General features: G+C 40.2%; 1 protein-coding gene across 1 annotated transcript; it reads right to left on the reverse strand.

Annotated features, from left to right (window-relative positions):
- Positions 1-3,570: 3,570 nt before the first annotated feature.
- LOC132309015 (4-hydroxyphenylpyruvate dioxygenase) lies at positions 3,571-24,446 on the reverse strand. Its single transcript, XM_059807370.1, has 2 exons — positions 23,111-24,446; positions 3,571-4,059 (listed from the first exon to the last, which is right to left on the reverse strand). The coding sequence occupies exons 1-2, from the start codon at positions 24,319-24,321 to the stop codon at positions 3,888-3,890; spliced, it is 1,383 nt and encodes a 460-aa protein (XP_059663353.1). The 5' UTR covers positions 24,322-24,446; the 3' UTR covers positions 3,571-3,887.
- Positions 24,447-25,261: the final 815 nt, after the last annotated feature.

The following is a 25,261-nucleotide window of genomic DNA, read 5'->3' on the forward strand; positions in this document are numbered from 1 at the left end:
TTGAATGAGAAAGCAAACGGAAGGTCTTATTTGATATATGACAAAGGCGTTGATGCCGAAGTCTCGGGGAACAAGAGGCTGGTGTGGTTCTCTGTGGAGTATCAAGGTAATAGAGTCCTCCTCGCTCAGTTCCCGTTCCATTCATCTTCCTCGATCATTGCTCCTGTATCATACAAGAATTATTGGTGAATGTGGCAAAGTAGTGGGAATTGTGAACAAGCTTGCTAATGGAAATCAAGTTTAATTTAAAGGAAGGGACACATAGCACATCATGCAAGACGAAATCATCAAAATGAATTCTGCCTGTGTGTGTGACAGCAGCAATGGCTCCAATGGGTAGATGCACAGTTCGGTTGGTGACACGAGATTTTGTGGTTACAAAATCAGCGGAGTAAACCATGTAATATATGGCTCCTGTGTCAAGTATCCAGCACATTTCTTTATCAATAACGGAAGCACAGAAGATTGTGCCTAAAAGATCACTCACAGCGGATGCACTACCGACATGAATGGCATTGGACTTATTCCCGGTAAGTAGTGTCATGAGATTCTGGTATAGTTCTGCTGTGAGGGTGAATAGTGTATTGGCATCTGCATGATTGGCTTTGGGAAAAAATTATTGTGCTCTTGTTGATCAGATTTGTTGCCTGTAGAATTGTCTTGTGGAACTTTCGACAGACATCAATGGTGTGACGTTGCCAGCCGCAATAATCACATCTGAGGTGTGCTCGGCATGTCTCTGAAGTGTGCCCAATTTTGTAACAAGTTCTTTTGTAACAAGTTCCACATTTCAGGTGAGGATTTTTGGGTGTGAAAGTCCTCGCAGAGTTTCATGAGTTGCTCTTCATAGCAAAAGCTGAAGCTTCTGCCAGTGGTGTGCCTCCCTTCGATATTCCTCGATGCTTTTCATCCTGGAGGATGAGGGAATAAATGACCCAGGCTTCTGGAAGACCCTTATAAAATTAATTGTATCAGTTTCCAAAAATATATGCTACATATTTAAATTTCTATATAACCCACATTTTTTTTGTTAACTATATATATATATATATATATATATATAATTAAACTCTAATTTATATTCATACTAGCGTTATTGTGAATGGTACATCTTCCTCTAATAAATAAATAAATAACACCTTCCTCAAATAAATAATAATAAATTTAAATTATATTAGTGTATATCTTCCTCTAATAAATAAATAAATAATAAAAAATTTATATTATATTCTTGTATTGTACATCTTCCTCTAATAAATAAATAAATATTTTGATTATAAAAATAAATAAAAAAAACTATAGCCATCTTCACACACACATACAGAAAACCTTAATAATTCAAAAAAAATTGTGATGGAATTATTAGACCCATTGACCGTGGTGTTAAGTTTACCTCTAAATAAATAAATAATTTATATTCATATTAATATTATTGTGAATAGTACATCTTCCTCTAATAAATAAATAAATAACACCTTCCTCTAATAAATAATAATAAATTTAAATTATATTCGTGTATGTCTTCTTCTAATAAATAAATAAAACATAAAAAAATTAAGATTAATTTCATCGACACTCTCTTATGTTTGGCTAAATATCACCTGAAAACATCTCTCTAAAAATACAATTACTCACACCTCAAATCACTAATCCGTTGCTAACACCGTCAAAATGGGTGTAGAATGACATTTTTACCCTCATTTTTTTAATGCCTTCCAATTTAAAACCTCGTAATTGTATATGAAGGAAATTACCCCATCACCATCAGGACACACACACATTCTCTCTTCCAGCGCCGGCAACGTCACTGCACACTCCCTCTTCCAGCGCCGGCTACGCCTCACTACCACAAAGTCAAGAAAAGCATTGGAGTCTCTATACAATTTCTGATCTTAGCCCATATAACATTTTCTTCAAATCCCCTGCAATCAATCACAAACCCATCAAACACCTTATTATCATACTCAATTTCCAAAAATAAAATATAAAATAAAATTCAATTATTGGCAATGAGGGGAAAAAAAAGATTTGATTTTGAGTTACCAAATGTGGCTTGAGAGCTGATATTGATTTCATGGTAGATTAGCCCAGATAACATTTTCTTCAAATCCCTGCAATCAATCACAAACCCATCAAACACCTTCTTATCATACTCAATTTCCAAAAATAAAATTCAGTTATTGGCAATGAAGGGGAAAAAAATTTTGATTTTGAGTTACCAAATATGGCTTGAGAGCTGATATTGATTTCACGGTAGATGGACCCATACTTAGACCCAAACTCAAATGGTGGGTGGTGGAACGCGGTTTTGATCTGAATCCGGGTTTTGCTTCTGAACTCAGCTCCCATTCACTCTCGCCGCCGACACCGTCGCGTGAATTCACCGGTGACAGTCCCGTCATTCTAGTCTTCATTCGCATTAACTTGCTCTTTGATTTCGAGAGATGTACAGAGGGTTTTGAACCAAAGTGTTTCGATTTCAATTACAGAGACTCAGATCAAAATTTTCTTCTCTCTACAATTTTTAGTCGAATACACAAAACCTATCTCAGAGAAAGCCGGTTAGACCCAATTGTGACCGCCAGTTAGACCCATGCGTGTAGAGAGAGAAAAGTTAGAGAGAGAAACACTCTCCCTCGAATAATCGATAGATTTATGGAAATAAGAAATCAAATCCAAAAATGTTGAAATCTTAATCGGCAAGAAGAGATCGGTCTATTTCTCTCTTCCTTCTATTCTTTGTTTATTGGTGGTGGCGGCGGCGGTTATGGATGGGGATGGTATTGGCGCCGCCATGGTGGTGCTGAGTTGCAGGTGGTGGTGTAAGAGGTGGTTCGTCCAGAGTAACGATATTACCTCAAATATATATATATATATATATATATATATATGTATGAGTATGTATGTATGTGTGTGTATATATATAAATAATTGTAAATTTGTAAAATATTCAGAGGTAATTTAATCTTTTAATATATTTTTTTAGATTAAATCAAAACATTTAAGTCAGTTTTATTTGTTGTTAGAGATGTTAAGTTGGCGATTTATAACATGAGTGGTAGTGATTTTTAAAAGTTATTTCAAAGTAACATTTAGTCAAATCTAAAGTGGTGTTAGTAAAATTAACTCAAAAATTTTAATTATATTCTTGTATTGTACATCTTCCTCTAATAAATAAATAAATATTTTGATTAAAAAAAAAAACTATAACGACCTTCACACACACATACTGAAAACCTTAATAATTCTAAACTTTTTTTTTATAAATAAATATTGAGGTAGAACTTAAAACTCACACACATAAATGGGTTATGGATAATGGGTTAGTGACCCACTATTAAGATTAGCTCAAAACCCGTGCAAACCCACCAAATTGCGGACATATAAAACTCTTTATTTTGAGCACAATACATTTGAGTGAATTAGTTTGCCACTTGCGATGCGATGATGATAGTAAACTGATGTTGCCATCTAACAAGCTAATAGCTCGCTATAGAATAAAATTGGCTATATGACTACTGATTTCACCGTTCTTAAAATAGCACAATAAACCTAGTTTCAGTGACCATCTTATCCTCAAATACGATTTGACTTTTATAATTTACACTCCAACTGCACATTACCTGGCAAGAAGAAAAACTCACGCACACCTTGTCCCAGACTTGAACCCCCTCAACCTTCTACCGTAGAAGGTGAAGAAGATATCAAGTGAGTTTGACTGACAACACAAACAGTGATTCTAGAAACATCCACTTTATACCAAGTAATGTTAAAAAATTACATTTATACCAAGTTTTCCTGTCACCACACACTTGATCAACAGAAACAACATTGGCCTTTATTTTACTTTAACTGCACTATAAGGATTTGGTCATGCAGCAGCTGTTTCAGCAATTGGTTTTTGCTTCAAGAGTCTTCTCATATTCCTCAATGGATTTGAACAGCTCCGAGAAGTTGCCCTTTCCAAACCCACCACAACCACCCCTTTGATATATCTTGCCCTCCTCATCCTTCAGCATACACCCTACTCTCTGAATTATCTCTATAAATATGGTTGGCCTGCCCAAAAGTTATACAAGTGTGAATACAATTAGTCAAACCACCATAGACCCAGACCCAGACCCATCCTTCAACATGTATAGTTATGAACTTACGATAGAATCATAGAATAAATAATTTGCAACAAGACAATATAGGTTTAAAAGGCTGCAATAGATTATTAAAATCTAAACAATAAGGAATTAAGAGGGCACCTGAGTTCAACAAATTCGTACACCCCATTCTTTCTTAGAACAACCAATTGAACAAGCCACTTGCTCTCTCAGGTTGTCCAAGTCCATATTCCTAACAGGGCATTGTTTGACTTGATAACATTAGCTACTTCTCTTCCAATATACTAAATTAAAGAATTTTTGCTGCAACTTCTTGATCCGGTTGGCTCACTAACCAGATCTCAAACAAGTACAAGTGAACAGAAATATTTGATAGAGGGCTGCCTGATCGAGAATATAAGGCTCCTCTAAAAGTATAATCTTGTTCCAGGACTAGTATTTCTGCACTTTCTACATATTATTTCCTCAAAGTCACTAAAAGCTTTATGATTACTGCCTAAGGAAGCCCTGCACACTTTCTGTAGGTCACCTGAACATACCCTAATCTAACTATAGGCCAGCATTCTCTACCTATCCTTCTCAAGATTGATAAAAAATTTGAAACCCTTTCTCGGATTTATTTTCAAATGAAAGAACTACAAAAAATTTCAAAATACGCTTGAGATTCAAAACCTTCACCAAATTTATTATCCACATTGTAAATGAGAAACACAAGTCATTCATCTACCCATAATTATACTGGGCTTGAGAATCTGCTTTAGGTACTATGCTACTCCAAATATAGACCAAAATGGAAAGCCATGGAATTGTACTGATTCTGTCCCAAGTTCAGAGCAGTAAAGACTAGTTTAAAACTTGATTCATCAAAACAATAAAAACCTAAAAAATATATATTCTAATCTTAAAATCTTTAGATGACCTTATGTGACAAATGTCTGAAGAAAATCAAGTAAACTATGCAAATAATGAGACAAAATTATAAAATATGAAAATAGACTATAAATTAACCACTCTCTACCAGCTGATTTTGTTGACATGCTTATGATTTGGTTGTCATGCTGCAAAAAGTACAAAGGGTAATGAACCCATAAGCTATCAATTTTGGAAACATGATTGGTTATATAATATGGATACATCAGCAAGAACACCAAAGAAACGGGATCAATTGCCAAAACAAATCGTAAAATTCCTTGGCAGAAAGAAAAACAATGACAAATTTCTGCTATCAAGACAACTCTTTCAAATCCCAAGTAATGCATCATTGTATATTACCAAAGCATTCTCTAATTATTGTGCATGCAAATGAATTAATAGGCTGAGTGTCTTTTAAACTTCTATTCAATCAAACAGCCACTAGCTCATCTCCACGTCTTCTCATGAACTCAGCAAATTCGTCCAACCCAGTGAATCCAAAACACTGACAAATTCCCGCTATCAAGGCAACTTTTTCAAATCCCAAGTAATGCGTCATTGTATATTACAAAAGCATTCTCTAATTATTGTGCATGCAAACGAATTAATGGGGGCTCAGTGTCTGTCTTCTAAACTTCTATTCAATCAAACAGCCACTAGCTCGTCTCCATGTCCTCTGTCATGAACTCAGCAAATTTGTCCAACCCAGTGAATCCCTTCACTTACTTTCAGAAATCCTTGCCAGAGTCCAGACAGTGCGATAGAGCCGTTGGATTCCAAAATCCAACAATATGGTGACATTTCGTCCGCAGGTTTGAATGCTGACAAGAAGCAAAGCGACGGCAGGCTAGGGGATTTGGGTTAGGGCTAAAACTTGTGTAGCTGATGTAGCAGAAAATGTGGCCAAAGGTGAACTTTGGTGACAACATGGTCATCAAGAAGGATTGGCAGCTAACTAGCACAAACAATGACACAAGATAGTAAGGTTGTACAACACCGTCACTTCAACACAACATTACATCCCAAAAAATATGGATACAATTTTGACACCGTAATATATAAATGTATATCTTATTATTTATATATTTATAGTGTAAGACAGATACAAAACTTCTGTTAATTTCTAACTTCTAAGAATAGCATAGTGTGAAAATGAAGACCAACAAATACCAAAAGATTATTACATTATGTATACCACCACTCTCTTATGTTTAAATGAATACATTTCATGCTTCATCAATGTTAGCCATGTATAAAATGTCAAATTTGTTACTAAAAAGAGAAAGGTTGGGCATTTCAAATTGTACCTATATTGTTTCTTGGCTGTGGGATATCTGTTGTCAGGGGCTTATTTGTTATTACTTATATAATGTTGGGGCTTATGTGTAAGTTCTTAAACTTGTTATTATACATAGAATTTGGTGGAAGGATGAAAGTATTCTTTCATTCTTTCTCTCTTTCCCCATCTCTCTCTCTCTTTTTCTCTCATCCGCTTTCTTCTCTTTTTCTTCTTCTTCTTTATCACTTATTCTTGATTTGATTATATCTTGAAGTCAACATAGTATCATAGCATGGTTTGAAAAGCTCTAGGTTTGTAGTTGAAACCCTAGGGCAAGTTTGTGTAAACCAAAGTGGGTGTGAAGGGTTTTGAAAAGATTCCAAGATGGGATCTATTTGCAAGGAAATAGTGTTAATCACATCCACGCATACTGCGGATCCCAACCCCGATCAATGTTTTTTTGCGTTCGTGGGGTTCTGCAACAGTCGCTTTCTCTTTGTCTTTCGCGATTCTGGTATGGTCTACTTTGTTGCTTTCTAGGGTTTGTGTGGTCACTTTTTTATGCATCTCAAAAGACTGTAATCTTTTTTGTTGAAGTTTGTGTGTTAGAGAGGTGGTTCTCTACGTATTTTGTTGTTGTTTTTGTTTCTGAGGATTGAACACCCAGAAACTGTTTGATAAAATGTCTGGCTCAGAGGTGACTTCAAAAGAAACTGGGTGTTCTCCTAGTCTGACTCCAGTATTGGGAGGTAGTAATGAACACCATCCAGGCGTTTGTATTACGACTGTTAGGTTGGATGAGACGAACTATATAGAGTGGGCTCAATCTGCTTGTATGCATATCACTAGTCGTAGGATGATTGACCATATCGAAGGGACTGTCACGTATCCCTCCAAGAGCGATTCTAAATTCAAATAGTGGAGTGCAAATAATGCACTAGTTATGATGTGGTTGTTGCAGTCAATGCAGCCACAGATCAGCAAAGGGTTTTTTGTTTGTGAAAACAGCTAAAGAGCTATATACGGCTGTCGAAAAAACGTATTCCTTGGTAATCTTGCAAAACTGTATGAACTCCAACAACAGATTTCAAGATTCAAGTAGGAAGACCAAACTCTTGCTACATATTACCTCTCTCTACGTGGTAAATGGGAAGAGTTAGATCACTACCGAGACTACATACCTGTGTGCAGCTGATGTTAAAGCATTTCATGCTATGTTAAAAAGGAATCAAATCTATGAGTTCTTGGGTGGTCTACATCCGAGATACAAGCATGCTCGGGTAAAAGTGTTAGGCAGGTATCCAGCCCCTACTTTTGTTAGAGATGTGTTTTCGTATATCCAGGCTAAGGAGAGTAGAATGAAGGCTATGTCTGCACCTGTATACACTAAGCCTGAGCCAGAAGTACCATTGTCTGAGAGGTCTGCTCTTGCCACACAACAATGGAACAAGCCCAATCCTCCAAAATGAGGGAAACATGATGACAAAAGCAAGTTGAGGTGTGATTACTGTGGGTGTATGCACCACACTAGGGAAACATGTTGGAATCTACACGGTCGTCCTACTCCAGCTCCTGCCAATGCTCCTGCTAGGCCTGGCCAATTTAGGGGATTATCTACGGCACATACTATAGAGCATGAGACTGCTTCTACTAGTCATGCCTCCTCAGGGCCACCGAGTTCTTTGTCCGAGGCTGAACTTAATGCTCTCCGACATCTACTAGCACAACATTCCTTCGTTTCCACCTCTAACTTCGCTCAGACATGTACCTCTCATTCAGCACATCAGGTTTCCACATTATCTAGTGGGACACCCTGGATCATTAATTCAGGAGCCACTGATCACATGACTGGTATGGCATCTAATTTTTCTTCGTACAGTTTATGTTCTAGTAAGGATAAGGTTAGAATGGTTGATGGCACCCTTACCTCCATTGCGGGGAAGGGCACTGTTTCTACTTCTCCTAATCTTACCTTATCCTTTGTTCTTCATGTCCCAAAGTTTACCAATAACCTCCTTTCTGTCAGTCACATTACAAAAGGCTTGAATTGTAGTGCAACCTTTTTTCAATCTCACTGTGTGTTTCAGGACTTGGACACGGGGAAGACGATTGGCAATGGACGTGAGGACAATGGCTTGTATTTATTGAATGCGAGGCCAACTTCTTATTATGGTGCAAATCAATCTAGTGTTAGGAATAATAATGTCAATAAAGATATGTTAATGCGATAGCATAATAGACTATGTCATTTACCTCTTCCTCTTTTTCTTTTTCTTTTTTTGATAAGTAAACGTGAATAGAAACGAAAAAAGCGTTCAAAAGGGGAACGCCCCATATACAAAAACAGAACTGAAACCTAAGGACCCAAAAAGTCCAAAAAATCTATGAAATCATCATTAGAAGAACAATAACTTCCCTTCACCCAACTTAAAATGGAGCGAAGAATACAAAGTGTTAAGAGTCGCCGTGGACGATTCCTTTCCTTCAAATAGTCTGTTGTTCTGCTCTCTCCAAGTGCACCACCACACACAATGCGGGATTATCAACCAAGAGTCTCGAGCAAGACCCCCCACATAGCATCCCTCCCTCCCACGCATTAATCAGGCCTCTTAAAGACCGTGACATTACCCAATAAATACCGAATAACCCAAAGATCATGTTCCAACAGTCAAACACCAGTGCATAAGGAGATGATCCACAAACTCACCATCATTTTTGCATAGGCAACACCAGTTAACAATAATATTGTCTCTCCACCTCAGATTGTCCAGCGTCAAAATCTTACCCCAATTGGCTATCCATACAAAGAATGCCACTCTAAGGGGAGCCTTAGAGCGCCAATTGTCTTCCAAGGGAAATCAAAATTAGCAAAGTTGGAGAGGCACAAGAACATGGACCGGACATCGAATCTACCATGGGAAGATGGAACCCACAAGAGAGCATCCTGACCTCTTCCAACTGCGTCCTGTTGATACAACAAATCCAATAAGACACAAACCTCCTCCATCTCCCAATCCTGGAAAGAGCGCCTAAAGCGCACATCCCACGTAATCTCATTGCTATCAAGCCAATAGCAATCAACAACATAGGCATGTCAATCGACAGTGATTCCATAAAGTCTAGGAAAGATACAAGACAAAGGCTAGTCACCACACCAAAGATCCTCCCAGAACCTAACACATCTATCATCCCGAACTTTGAAACGAATATGAGAAGAAAAGAGAAGACGTCCTACCCCTTCCGAATGCATTTCCACATACCCACTCCAGCAATGGAAACTGGGCAAGAAGACCACCCACCTCTTTCTTCCCCGAATCTACGAGATACAATCCTCCTCCACGGGCGATGACGCTCCCTACCAAATCTCCACAACCACTTACACATGAGAGCTCTGTTAAAAGGGGCCATTCTCCTAATACCTAGGCCACCCAACTTAATAGGCTTGCAGATTTGCTGCCATTTAACGAGATGATACTTGAACTCGTCGACCCTACTGCCCATAGGAAATCTCGTTGGAATCTGGAACAAAGATAAGAAATAAGTAGGAAGGCTCGAGAGAGTGCTCTTTATAATAAGAGTGATCTTCCCGTCCTTCGATAAGTATTGCTTTTTCCACCCCGCCAATCTCTTCTCGTACCTATCAATCACAGGATTCCAACTCCCCACCCTTCTGGAAGAGACCCCCAAAGGCAACCCAAGTAAGGAATAGGCAAAAAACTCACCCCGCACCTAAGAACTGCGGTTAGGGAGTAAATGTCCTGAACTTCCCCAACCAGGACAAGCACTCTCTTACCAACATGAACTTTCAGCCCAAAAACTGCCTAAAAACAAGTAAGGATCCACCTCAAAGATCTCAATTGGGACACATCGGCATCGCAAAAAACCAAAGTATCGTCTGGGATCAATAAATGAGATATCTCCATCTAATGAGAAGAATCTCTACCAACCCTGAATCTCTTAATGAAACCCAAGTCCTCTACCCTCCTCATTAATGTGCTTAAGCCCTCCATAACGATGAGAAAGAGAAAAGACGACAAAGGATCACCTTGTCTCCACCCCCGAGAACTCCCGAAGAAACCAGCAAGTGACCCATTCACAAGAACAAAGAACTTGACAGACAAAATACATGTCTCAATCCATCTCCTCCATCTACATCCAAAACACATCCTCTGAAGCATGTACAACAGGAAGCTCCAATTGACGTGATAATAAGCTTTTTCAATGTCCAGTTTGCATAGAATTCCGAGAACGCTGTTTCTTATCCTGGAGTCCACACATTCGTTGGCAATAAAAACTGAATCAAGGATCTGCCGACCTCCATTTTATCTCATTTTATATCCAAACCATCTTAACCGATTTTCTCTCATTTTATCTCCAATTTGTGTTATTCCATCCATCTCCCGAATGTGATCATTTCTAATTATATCCTTCTTAGTCTTCCAGCACATCCATTTCAACATTCACATTTCCACTACTCACTTTGTGCATATAGGGTTCTCTAGTTGCCCGACATTCTATGCCAAAAGTATGGTTGGTCTAATAGTTGTTCAATAGAACTTCCCTTTCAATTATAAGCGAATACGCCTATCACACAATATACTAGATGCACTCCTCCATTTAACCCACCCCTCTTTGATTCTATGATTAACGTCATCTCCAACTTCTCCTCCATTATGAATAATTGAGCCTAAATAATGAAAACGTATACCTCTTAATTTTCAATCCCCACTACATCCTTATTTGTATTTCTAAATTTACTAAAGTTACACTTTATGTATTCAATTTATTTCTACATATTTTAAACCCTTTCAGTTCTAAAGCTTCTCTCCAAGCCTCTAATTTGGAATTAACTCCTCTAGTCTCATCGACTACAACAATATCATTGGTAAATAACATACACCATGGAATCCAATCTTGGATGTGTTTTGTTACCCATCCATAACCAATGCAAAAAGGTATGGACTTAATGTTGACCCTTGATGAAACCTATGGTAATTGGGAATTTACTTGTTTCCCTTATAGGCGTTCTAACTAAATTGATTCTCCGACACATTAGTCTCTTGTCTTGGGCGATGTTCAATCACTCTCTCCCAAAGTTTCTGATGCAGTGCAAATGGAATAGAACTTCTCTTCAAACAGTTGAAGATCCTAAGAAGACTAGACTGAGATCACATTAATAGGGGCAGCATTGTTTATTGGGTTTAAGTCATTTAGTTAAGTCGTAAATCTGTCTTAATTTTTTGTTTAATGTTTTCCTTAAGCTTTAGTTGAGATATTTTTGTCATTTCGCTTCTATTTAATGAGTCATGTGCCTATTAAGTGAGTCGTGTGACCACTTAAGGGCTGTTTTGTCAATTTTAACATCTTTTATTCTGCTGGACAGAATGGTAGCCGTTAGATTATATTTGTAAGGGTTAGGATTAAATCTTTAATAGGGCATCCCTTAGGGCTTAAAAAAGGGTTGTTCCAAGTTGTATTCAGCAGCCTTTTACGTATTATCAATATATTTAGTCTGTTGTAGTAGCTTTTTACCTCTCCCTTTCTTTGGGATTGAGTTGTGGGTGTTTAAGTTATTCGTTAGCCTTGCTCTCTGTTTTCCATTCTTAAGATTTATTTGTTCTCTTTCATAGCTGATTGCATTAGTTAGTATCAGAGTAAAGTTCTGGTCTGGTGGTTTTGTGTAAGGTTATCGGATATCTCTCTTAGGTTTTGCAACATGCCACCAAGAAGAAGAAACCGGCCTCGCAGACCAGCCATTCGTCCTCATCAGAACGCAGCAGTTGATCAACAACAAGTGCTTGCTGTGATAGAAGATCTGAGAAGGCAGATTGAAGCTTTAGCCCTGCGCGTTGCGCAAACCCAAACCCCTTCTCAAGATGGCATCGAATCCCAGGAGGAGGACAAACTGGAAGAGGATTTTATTAATCCCTTTTCCGGAAATGCAGCACCCAGACCAGCACCTGTTTCATTTGAAGAAAGCGTTGGGATGGTGGCTTTAACGTGAAAAATCCAGAATTTGTAGGGTGGGTATCTTGGTGGAGAAGAAGAACAACCACAAGAAGAGGAATGTATTTATGATAAGAATGACGAGTCCAATGAGAACACTTTAAGGTCTTTCTGACGGAAGAAATTTCACCAATCATCCTCTCAAAAATACATAGAGATCATCGACCAAAAGAGGAAGCGAGAAGAATGACGTTCTTCCCTACCGGCGCTAGATCAGAGCTTCAGATCCAAGTTTCTGCTCAAGGGCAGAGACGAGTGTGCTTCACGAGACCGGCAGCGGTTGGGGAAGGGAAGGGAAGGAAAGGAAAAGGGACGTGCACATGTTTATACTTTTAATGATGATTCTCGGGATTTATGTTATGCAGCTGTCAGCAATTGCAGAAAAGTAAAATCTTCGACGGACGTTTTTGTAGAGAATGGGCCGCAGCATGCAATAGGCCCATCTTCGTCAGAAAGACCCAGGGATCCTAAACGTGGCGGCAGGCCTGTTAGAAATCTTTTTAAGCCCAAACACATTGGGCCAATCTCAGGTAACAGGTTCGGGCATTTTATTTCAGGGCCGGAGATATCCGATTGGACTAGTAGTGAGTCTGATCCATTATTCAAACCACTTAAGTCCACGATCTCTGAAGTCACACCATGGTTTGGGCCCAGTGTTTCTAAAGACTTTAAAAGAAAGGTCCAAAGGGATTTTAACAAAAGTTTGGTTATTCTGAATAACCATTCAAGGCCCAGTGTTGAAGGATCAGATATCTCTTCAAGGTCTGAATATTACCAAAATGTAACAAGACTCTGGTCTAAGGCGGAGGACACGTGGAGGCAGTTTAGTGCAGACACGGGTGGTCTGAAAATGAAGAAGACGAGTTTTCAACATGAAAAATGTCGCTGCTCTGCAAATACGACAGGATCTCTCTTTTCTGCCTCTGCTGACAATAGAACCACTGAAGATAACCGACAGGGTCACCGACTGTCTCGCGCCGAAAAACAAAAATGGATCGCTCGAACCATCAAAACTACTGACCCAGGTAACTCTTCTGATTCTCAGCATCGGAGCTCTTCTTACGCTCCTTCTTCTCCTTCTACTCCTCCTTGTGGGGTGGTGAGGAGTGGTGATGGGATGGAGAAGGGTTGTGAACTGTCAAAGGCAATTTTAGCAAAGTCGGTTTCATGTCTGGATGGTTTGAATGTATATGGATCTAATCTTCATGGGTTTGCTGACTTAGTTGCTCTCAAAGCAAAGGATCCGGTTGTAGGGACAACGGTATGTGTGGGACGCGATTTGCAATGTCAAATTTCTGAAGAGTTGGCTGCGGAACTGATTGATGAATTACGCCTCTGTATTGCATTGAATGGTTTCGGCAAATCAGAGGAGGATGTTAATCATTATTTATTGGGGGACGATTTTTCTGTTAAGACACGGATGCTCTCACCAGTGGTTGAGGTGGGTAATGATACTGCGGAGTGTGGACACGGATGTTTCGGGGTGTGGGACGTTTGGACACATAGAAAGCGATGGGACGGTCGGATTGGTTGTGGATGGAAGCTCGGATCATGCCAGTGCAAGGCCAGAGGATTCGGATATATCCTCGTCTTCTCATCAACTGGTTACGAATGGGTTTGATGTAGGTGAACTAATTAAGTCGCAGGTGGATTTGTGCCTCATTAAGGGTGATGAACTGGTGCCATCTCAGACAATTAGTGAGCCAGATGTGATGACTGTTTGTGTGGGAAATGATATCCGCATTTTGCTCAGTGAGGAATCCGCCTCTTTGTTGACGAATGAACTACAGAAACATAGGTGCCTTGATATGCCTGTATGTATTTCAGACCCTTTTACTGAGGCTCATGATAGTGGGATGGACAATGTTGTTGACGGGAAGACTTGTATGGATGTGGTCGAGGAGGGTGAGAGACGGGAGGATGATGGAACCAAGAGGAACAGGATAGGTCACTTGACATGATCCTGTGGGAGGACGAGACCTATTCCAATTTGGGGATTGTTGAGCCTCTGGCAGTGGTTCGTTCGGAGGGGATGGCCATCGTTATTGACGGACAGGGGTGTGATGACGTTGGTAAGGACTGGGTCTTGAATAACATTGGGGCCACAAGTGATTTGTTGGGAGTTTCTTGCGAAGGTAACCGAAAGCAGGCCTTACCAATTCTACAGGCTACGGTGAAGGGGAGGGAAAGGGGGATGATTCAGTTTTCTAAGAGTGACAGGAGGAAGAAGACGCATTCTTATTCGAGAAGGGAAAGGGAGCTGAGAAATCTTCGCTATGATGTTAACTATGATGGAATTCATGCGGGGGGGTGAAGGAGAAGGGCGGAGAAAAGGAGGGAGGGAGGGAGGGAAGGGTAAGGGGGAGGGGGGCGTCGTCGTTTTTCCATGAAGCTACGACTTCTATCCTGGAACGTCCATGGCCTTAATGACCCGGGCAAGAGGAAGGTAGTGAAGATGGCGGTGAGGAAATGGGGGGTTCATTTGGTGTGTCTACAAGAAACGAAGATTGATTCTATGACTGATAGAGTCGTTAAGAGTCTTTGGGGTAGTAGGTTTGTTGAATGGGAGGCGCTTAATTCGGTGGGGACTTCTGGAGGCATTCTTCTCATGTGGGATAGGAGATGGATGGGTAAGGTTGATGTCTGTAGGGGGATATTTTCTCTGTCTTATGCCTTTGTGTTGGAGGAGGATGGTTTCCCTTGCGCTTTCTCTGGTGTGTATGGGCCGGTGGATGATTGCGAGAGGCATGTGCTGTGGGAGGAGCTTAGTGGGGTTCAGGAGATGTGGTCTCTTCCATGGTGTGTAGCAAATGACTTTAATGTGGTTAGATCCCCGTTGGAGAGGTCTACAGGTGGATCATGGACTTCGGCTATGAGGCTTTTTTCAGAGTTATGATCATCAGCTTATTGATCTCCCTTTAGAGGGAGCTGCTTTTACTTGGTCTACTGGTAGGGAGTTGCCTACTTTTTCCTGTCTGGATAGATTCTTGATTTCCGGAGAGTGGGAGGAGCAGTTTCCAGACACAGTCCAGGCCGTGTTGGCTAAGGTGACGTCAGATCACATTCCTCTAGTCTTGGATTGTGGAGGTTTGAGACCTCGTTGCACCCCGTTCAGATTTGAAAACATGTGCCTTGGAGTGGAGGACTTTCAGGGTTTGGTGAGGACTTGGTGGGAGGAGGACATGATGGCGGGAACTTCGAGTTTTATCCTTGCACGTAAGCTTCGTAATCTGAAGGATAAACTTGAAAGATGGAATAAGGAGGTTTTCGGTAATTTGGAGTGGAGAAAGAATATGGCACTCACTGTTATTGCAGAGTTTGATAGATTGGATGCGTCAGGGGGTCTTGATGAGCTTTAACGTAATAGGAGAGTAGCATGTCAGGCTGAATGTGCTGAGATTGCGGTGATAGAGGAGATCTCATGGCGGCAGAAATCTCGGGTTTTGTGGCTCAAAGAGCGAGACCGTAACACTTAAGTATTTTCACCGAATGGCTAACGCTAATAGGAGGGGCAATCATATCGATCAGATTCGTGTGGATGGTTCGCTGTTGGTTTCCGATGAGGAAGTGCAAACGGGGATTGTTTCTTTCTATCAGAGATTATATACTAAGCCTCTTCACGGGAGGCCAAGGTTGGATGGCCTCCACTTCGATTCTATTTCGGTGGAGGATAGGAATGGGCTTGAAAGGCCATTCACGGAGGAGGAGGTTCTGGAGGCCTTGAAGAGTTGTAATGGTGATAAAGTGCCAGGCCCAGATGGCTTCACTATGAGTTTCCTCTTGGAAAGTTGGGAGGTGGTCAGATTGGAGATTATGGGCACCTTTCATGAGTTTCATTCCAATGGAAAGTTTGAAAAGTCGTTGAACACTTCTTTTATTGCTTTGATTCCTAAGAAAGGGGGAGCTTCAGACATTAAGGACTTTAGACCTATTATAGCTTGATTGGGTGTTTGTATAAGCTTATAGCTAAAGTCATGGCATCGAGGTTAAGGGGGGTTCTGGATGGAGTCATTTCAGAGTCTCGGAATGCGTTTATTAGGGGTAGACAGATTTTGGATTCCGTCCTTATTGCCAGTGAATGTGTCAACTTTGGACTTCGTAGCGGGGCTCCAGGAGTTCTGTGTAAGCTGGATATTGAGAAAGCTTATGATCATGTTTGCTGGAATTTCTTGTTCTATTTGCTTGAGAGGATAGGGTTTGGAGAGAGATAGAGGATTTGGATTGTTACTTGCATCTCGTCTGACAGATCTTCAGTTTTGGTTAACGGTTCTCCATCCGGTTTTTTAGGCAGTTCTCAGGGGTTTGAGGCAAAGGGACCCCCTTTCCCCTTTCTTGTTTATTATTGTTATGGAAGCTCTTAGTAGGCTGATCAGAAAGGTTGTGACCTAGGGGTTTATAAGGGGTTTCAAGATTGGCTCAGAGGCAGTCCAATAATTGGAGATTTCTCACTTGCTGTTTGCAGATGACACTTTGGTTTTTTGTGAGGCAGAGGTGTCCCATTTAAGATATTTGAGATATGTTCTGGTTTGTTTTCAGGCTGTTTCTGGCTTGAAAATTAACATGGGTAAGAGTGTACTTGTTCCTGTGGGGGAGGTTCAGGAGGTGGCTTCTCTTGCAGCTGTCCTTGGATGTAGGACGAGCTCCTTCCCTATTTCTTATTTGGGTATACCTTTGGGTGTCTCTTCTAGAAGGGCGGGTAGTTGGGACCCGATTATTGGGCGCTTTGAGAGAAGATTGGCTGGGTGGAAAAAACAATATCTTTCGAAGGGAGGAAGGGTCACGTTGGTAAAGAGTGTTCTGTCCAATATTCCAACTTATTTCCTTTCTCTGTTCCAGATTCCTTCCTCTATTGTCAGGAGACTTGAGATGATTCAACACAATTTTCTTTGGGGAGGTAGGGGGGAGGAGTTCAAGTATCATCTTGTTAGATGCGAGCAGATTTGCATGCCGTTTAAGTCGGGAGGTCTTGGAATTCGGAGATTAGCCCCTTTCGACAGGGCTCTTCTTAGCAAGTGGCTTTGGAGATTTGATACTGAAAGACATAGACTTTGGAGGAAGCTTATTGTTTGTCGGTTTGGGGAGGAGAGAGAGGGATGGTCTGCTGGACCGGTTAGATCTACTATCGGTGTAGGCGTGTGGCACTCCATTAGGAAGGGTTAGGATGAGTTTTCTAAGCATATTAGATTCAGAGTTCGGGAAGGTCAAAATGTCTGGTTTTGGGAGGATCCTTGGTGCGAAGAACGTCCATTGTGTAGACGGTTTCCAAGGTTGTATAGGATTGTTGTGGATTGTCATGTTTTGGTTGCCGACTGCTATCATCTTGATAGCAGTAGGTTTTCTTGGGATGTTCAGTTCCGGTGAGCCTTTCAGGATTGGGAGCTAGATGATGTCGTTGGCTTGTTGGATCTTTTGTATCGACAGGAGGTGGATGGTACTGGGTAGATCTCGTCTTAGGCACCTTCTTCACAGGGGATTTTTCAGGTCCGGCCTTTCTTCCTCTTTTCTAGCATTCAGACCTACTCTTACCCGTGGAAAACGGTTTGGCATTCAAAGGCCCTTCTTAGGGTGGCTTTCTTTGCTTGGACTACTGTTTGGGGTAAGATTTTGAATCTGAACAATTTAAGGAAAAGACGACGTATCATTGTTAATCGGTGTTGTTTGTGTATGACCGATGGAGAGTCTGTGGACCACCTTCTCTTACACTACCCAGTGGCCCATGACTGTTGGAGCCTAATGTTGGGTCTTTTTGGCGTCCAGTGGGTTATGCCTCGGAACACACGGCGTCTTATGGATATTTGGAAGGGACAAAGGGTAGGAATTCGCGTTCATGATTTTTGGAGGGCAACTCTCTTTGTATTTGGTGGTGCTTGCGGAAAGAACGCAATAGAAGATCCTTCGTGGGGGAGGAGTTACCCATTGGGGTGATAAAGTACTCCATCATATGTACTCTTTTTTGTTGGAGCATGGGGAAAGATTGTTCTTCTGTTGAGGAGATCATGGATTTTTTGGGGTCTTTGGGGTCATAGGACTTCTTTTTTCTTGTTTTTGTTTCGTTCTTGGTTTTTGTACTAATCTTGGGATGCGTTCCCCTTTTGAACGCTTTCTAATACAATTTTACTTATCAAAAAAAAAAATGAGAACACTTTCCTCAGTCATAAGGAGCCACGGTTGGAAAATTTCTATCATGATTCCAAGAATGATTCAACAAATGATGAGTCATGGTTGTTCATAATATCGACTACCATAGAACAATTTGTTGATTGGAGTAAGCCTCAAAATTTTTATGAAGAACCACACATTGAATCTATGGATTATGATCAATTAGCGATCTTTGGTAAGGAAGCTACAAAAGAAGAAATTCAAAATGAAGGAAGCTATGAGAATGTGGCGGTAATAAGAGCAATGGAGAACAATGAAGTGTTTAACCTTTCACCAATGGAAGTTTTGCAAGAATACAAGTTTGATCATTGGTTGGTATTTGAAGATTCGAGCACTAAAAATGGTTCTTACTTTTATGATATGATTTGGGGCGAATTTTTGGAACAGAAGTTTTGCAAGAATACAAGTTTGATCATTGGTTGGTGTTTGAAGATTCGAGTACTAAGAATGGTTTTTACTTTTATGATATGATTAGGGGTGAATTCTTGGAACGCACTACAATTGCTAAGCGGTTGGTGGAAGAAAAATTAAAGTTAATTAAACTTCTACTATAGGATACGTGTTACAACCAAGTTTTGCAAATCTACCCAATTTCATTATGCAAAATTCATTATGCAAATGTGTTCTTTGTTAGTATATGTTGGAAATTGTGTCTCAAATTCCTATTCTAATTAGGATTCTATTTTAGAGTTGTATTATGTTAGGTAATTTCTTGTTTGGCAAGTCTTAGCAACCTCTAAGGAATTGCAATCTTTGTTCAACAAGGAATTGTGTTTGTAACTCTATAAATAGGTACATATGTTGTGGGTTGAGACTTACGAGATTGAGAGAGATGTAGTCTTACGAGGGAGTTGATGGGTAGAGCTAGTATGCAAGTTGGTAGAGTAGGAAAAACGCCAGTGACACTGTTAGCGAGGAGATAGGCTCGTGGAGTGGTATATGGTGAAAAGACATGTACGTGATGTACGTGGTGTTAGTATCATAGTGAAATCTCTTCTCATCCATGGATGTAGCTAAACCATGTATATCTTGTCTTTGTGTGTGATTGCTTTGTTGGCTATCATTAGATCTTTCTTATTCGCACTCTTCCGCTACCCAACAAATTGGTATCAGAGCCAAAGGTAAAGGAGATCCAGAAAACACAAGAAGTCTCAACATATGCTGCAACGGGGTTCAGTTGTAGGTGGAGTCAATCGGCTTGGTTACATGGCATGGAGTTCGAGTAGTCAAGGTGGAGCCTTGGAGGTTTGACCGAGTAACGTATAATGTGGACAATCGGAGTTTTGCAGGAGTATCGTCAAGATTGAAGCTGCAAAAGAATTGTCCTGATCAATGCCGTGGAAGCGATGATTGGCTATGATTGGCTGGATGGAATTTGAGCAAAGGTGGAGATTATTGGAAATTGTCTCTCAAATTCCAATTCTAATTAGGATTCTATTTTAGACTATTCGAGCTCCATGCCATGTAACCAAGCCAATTGATTCCACCTACAACTGAAGACCGTTGCAGCATATGTTGAGACTTCTTGTGTTTTCTGGATCTCCTTCACCTTTAGCTCTGATTCCAGTTTGTCATAACAAACTGGTATCAGAGCTTTCGGTTCGAAGCAGGGATGTCATCCAAGTTTCTGGAAATCGAGAAGTTGAACGGAATAAACAATTTCAACCTGTAGCGGGTTAGTATGCAGGCTTTGTTGGTTCAACAAAGGTTATCCAAGGCGTTGAAGGGGAAGGATGCACTGCCAGAAAAGATCAAGGACAAAGATGAGGTTATGGAGAAAGCACACAGTACGATTTTGTTGTGCTTGAGTAACGAGGTTCTGACAGGAGTAGTTGGAGATTGTGGAGCTTGGCATAATTCGAGCCACGGTGGAGATTTGTGATATTGTGGCCCGAATTTGGTGTCGGGTCGCGTTCCCGTCTATACCCCGACAACCAATTGGATGAGCCCCGATGAATATTTTTGACCCGTTTTTTGCTCATGAGTCGTGGACCCTAATTAGTTTCTTGTAGCCCGATATATAAGGGCGCTTAAGGTTTGGAGTGGTGGATAAGAGAGAGAGACAGACATTCGTACAGAAAGAGGCTAAAACTTGTAATCTCTGATTTTACACACAGTGAAAACTTTCGCCGGATCCCAACGGTAGATGTAGGCTGTTGCCGAACTAAGTATAAATCTTTGTGTGGCGTGCTTACTTTTCTGTCATAATTCTTGATTCGACTTGGGTTTGTTGTGTTTGTCATGCTAGTATAAGAAGATTATTGTATTTGATTCAAGTTTGGAAAAGAAGAAAGAAGGAATGGAACGTCATGCTCATATTTTTTATTGATCATGGAAATTTGTTTCTAACTCGAGAATGAGTTTTCTCTCACCTGGAGGGACTGATGCAGTAAAAATGGAATAGGACTTTCTTCAAACAGTTGAAGATCCTAAGAAGACGGACTAAGATCGCATTAATAGCGGCAGCATTGTTTATTGGGTTTAAGTCATTTAGTTAAGTCACAAATCTTTCTTAATTTTTTGTTTAATATTTTCCTTAAGCTTTAGTTGGGATAGTTTTGTCATTTCGCTTCTATTAAGTGAGTCATGTGCCTATTAAGTGAGTCATGTGACCACTAAAGGTTGTTTTGTCAATTTTAACATCTTTTATTCTGCTGGACAGAATAGTAGCCGTTAGATTATATTTAAAAGGGTTAGGATTAAATCTTTGCTAGGGTATCCTTTGGGGCTTATAAAAGGGTTGTTCCAAGTTGTAATCAGCAGCCTTTTCCCTTTCTTTGGGATTTGAGTTGTGGGTGTTTAAGTTATTTGTTAGCTTAATCTTGCTCTCTGTTTTCCCTTCTTCATATTTATTTGTTCTCTTTCATAGCTGATTGCATTAGTTTCATAGTGTGACTCATTAATATAAGACCACGATAATTATTACAACTTTACACGGTACCCTTTATTTTGTTAACCAAAACAAGCCAACTTATCCTAGACACTTCCACGCCTCAATAGGGATGCCATGGGGTCGTAAAGCCCTTCTCGATTTCATCTTTGTTAAGGCATTACCAACCTCCCATTCCTTGACCCTACGAAAAATATGTTAGCTCTAAGGTCACTCTATTCTTCCAGCACCTAAACTTCTTATATTGTTTTCATTTAGCAATTTCTCAAAACAAATTTTCCATCTTTCTTTAATTTCATCATCTTTTACTAAAACCCATGATTCTTCACTTTTAACACATTTTTTTGATAAGTCACTTTTAACACATTTAACATGGCTAAAATCTCTAACTTTCCTCTCCCTTAGTTTAGCAAGTTTATATAGATTCTTCGCCCCATCTTTTGTGCCTAGTTTAGAATAAAAATCGTCATATGCTATATGTTTTGCTTCGCTTACTACTTTCTTAACTTCTTTATTTACTTATTTTATATTTTTCTAAGGTTTCACTATTTTTAGTTTTTTTGCCAAACTTTATAGCATTTCCGCTTTTTTTTTACGAATTTTTTGACTAGTTCATTCCACCACCAAGTTTCTTTAAATAAAGGTCCTATTCCTTTTGATTCCCCTATATGATATCTTTTGCTGCTCTTTTAATATATGTAGTAATTTTATTCCACATTATGTTTGTTTCATCTTCTACATTCCATGTTACTTCTTTTAATATCATATTCTTAAATAATTCTACTTTCTTCCCTCTTAAATTTCACCACCTAGTCTTTGGGTTTATGATTCTCATTCTCCTTAAGGTTGTCCTCTTATATATCTAAATCTAAAACAAGAAGCCTGCGTTGTGATGTTAAAGTCTCTCCGGGAATAACCTTACAATCTTTGCTTGTTAATCGATCTACTTTTCTAGTTAAAAAGTAATCAATTTGACTCATATTTGATCCACATGTAAAGGTTATTACGTGTTCATCTCTCTTTTTAAAATAGGTATTCCTAATTATAAAAGTATATGCTATTGCAAAATATAAGATAACCTCCCCGGCATCATTTCTATCTCCAAATCCATGTCCACTGTGTACCATCTCATATCTTTCACACACTCATTTCCTACATGAGCATTAAAGTCTCCTCCTAAATACACTTTTTCTCCTTCAGGTTTTACTTGCATCAATTTGTCCATATGCAATGTTTTAATATTTTCATCGGAACAATTTACACCGGGAGAAAATCCTCTCCAAAGAGGATTTGGGTTCTTTCACACCATAGATACCAAACGTTATACTATTTCTTGAAGAGATAGATCATCCCTACTATATCTGCAATTTATTACTGAGGTATTCATGCCACTTTGACCAAATGACTAAAAATGGCATGCATTCCTCCCCTTCCGCATACATGGGGCAATTACCCCTTTTAGCATCTTATGCTCTCCACACTTCGACATTCCTCTGCACTAATATGTTGAAACAATAATCATAACATTCTTTCAAAAATTGAAAAGTAATTGGATTGACTTTCAACTCGATGATCTCATGTCCATTTTTCTTTTCCATTGACAACCTATCACAACTTTTGACTTTAATTGAAACAATGTTGGAATGAATTACTTCAAAATTAACAAGGATGATGATGATCATAACAACAACAATAACAATAATAATGCTGATGATGATGGTGCCTGGGCTTATAGCTAGGTTATGCACATACCTGTCTCCAACAGGCTTGGTGAAAATTTGAAGCAAGGTCCCCTGCTCGTCCCTGTCCACCAAAATCCCCAACTCCTCACACTCCTTAATCTGTTCATCCGTCAGCACACCACCTGCCCTGTTCTTCAAATTCTGGTAATACGTAGGCGGTGGTGATGGCATAAACTCGAATCCACCAACGGTAGTCCGACGCCTCATCTCCCGCAATGTCCTAAATATATCTTCGCTGACAAGCGCCAAATGCTGCACTCCTGGCCCCTCATTGTGCTCCAAATACGTCTGTATCTGACTCTTCCTCTTGGTCCCATAAACCGGCTCGTTCATGGGCAATAAAACCATCTCATCGTTGCTGGCCAAAACCAGAGAGTTCAAGCCGCTCTCAGTTGTCCCCACGTCATCTGCGGTGAACTCGGCAAATTCGTGAAACCCAGTGAATCCCTTCACGTATTCAACCATGGGCGCCAATTCAGGCACGTTGCCAACAGCGTGATCGAGCCTTCGGATTCCGAAATCTAACGGATACGATGACATTTCGTCCACGGGTTCGAACCCCGGCAAGAACCAATAATAGCCAGCATCAGCAGCGGGATTATTATTAGTAGTTGAGTGGTCTGGATCAGGGTTAGTAGGTGGGGTGAGGTTTTTGTCATCGTTGTTCTTTTTATAGCTGATGTAGCGCAAAACGACGTCGCCGTAAAGTTGAACTTCGGCGAGGAGGACGCGGTTTTCCAGGAGGACCGGCGGGGACGAGGGCTTTGCGCCGTGGGTGACGCTGGCAGCGAAGGCGACCTCGGCGTCTTCAACTTCGACGGCGATGGAGCGGACAGCGAGGCCGTGGGAGGCAGCGAAGGAGTTGCATGCGGAGTGGGAGAAGGTGGGGATTGAGGGGTTGTTTCCGGCGCCTGAGGCGATGGAGGGGGAATAAGGAGCGGTGAAGAGGAAGTTGAGGTCGCCGGAGCGTAGGAGGTAGGAAGCGTGGGTGAGATTTCCGGTGGAGAGGTCGGATCTGGCGACGATGGGCATGCCGAGGCCCCAGGAGAAGCGGCGGGCGGTGTTGGTGGCGTCACTACACCAGAACTCCACGTGGTGGAAGCGCTTCACACGGAACCGGTCCGACATTGGGTTGGTGCGCACGAAATTGGAGAATCCCACCAGCTTGAACCCGCCGCTGACGTCCCCGCCACTCTCTACTTTTTGGTTGCCAATCGCCATAGGTATTAATGGTTTCTCCTCTCTTTCTTCTGTCTATGAACTGATGCTTAATTCTAGATTAGTAGGTCATAGAATCGTAGTTTTGATCTCTTGCTTGATGGGCAAATGCCTTCCACCTATCTATCTTGTCATAGTTCTTATCCATTTTATCTCTATTGCTGGCCGATGTTAAATCCAACACGTAAGCACCAATCAGTGTAGTTCCGTGTCAACTAGAGTAATTGCTTATTTGTTAGCAAGTGGCATAGAAATGGACTTTTTGGTAAAAATAAGAATTTGTTAGCAAGTGGCATAGAAATGGACTTTTTGGTAAAAATAAGAAGAAAAGGCTTCGTTCGTTTTTTTTTTTTTTTTTTTTTTTTTTTTTTTTTTTTTTTTTTTTGCATTAGAGAGTGATGAACCAAAATATGAAACCAGTTTTTTTATAAATTCTTCTTTCATTACTTAGTCAAATTTAAATGCATTTAAATGCAAATAAGGCTTACACATTCAACCATGGTGACTTTATAATAAAATCTAGATCAAAAACCTTGATTCCTTAGTCATTGTAAGTTCCACTAGTTGTATTGCAAGTAAATACACACACAAATGTCTCTCCCTCGACATACACTCTAGCTCACAATAATGTGCACGCAACACTCCCCATGTCCTAAACAACCATGCTTGGACCCTATGAGCTCTCACTGCTCACCAAATACATAATTAAAGATATATTACAACAATACTTAAGTTATTACATAAGATAAGATTGAATATACAGCTTAAAGTATCAAACAGCAGCAACAAGTCTTCATTCTGCTCAATCTGTGATCTGAGGGATAAATTTGGAATTTCGTATCAACATAGATCAAGAAATGGTTCTCACAGCCATATATCTTCAATATATGCATGCACAGATGATAATCATAGTGATACAAGCATGGTATAAACAATATTAACT

Source organism: Cornus florida, unplaced genomic scaffold (genome assembly GCF_030987335.1).
Source record: "Cornus florida cultivar Cherokee Brave unplaced genomic scaffold, ASM3098733v1 CherokeeBrave_3.0.0_Hap2_Chr05, whole genome shotgun sequence".
NCBI classification, from domain to species: Eukaryota; Viridiplantae; Streptophyta; class Magnoliopsida; order Cornales; family Cornaceae; genus Cornus; species Cornus florida.

Coding starts and splice junctions, on each gene's coding strand:
- LOC132309015 (XM_059807370.1), bottom strand. CDS start 24,321: ATGGCGATTGGCAACCAAAAAGTAGAGAGTGGCGGGGACGTCAGCGGC. Junction 4,060..23,110: donor ACCAAGCCTGTTGGAGACAG/GTATGTGCATAA, acceptor ACTTTTGGGCAG/GCCAACCATATTTATAGAGA.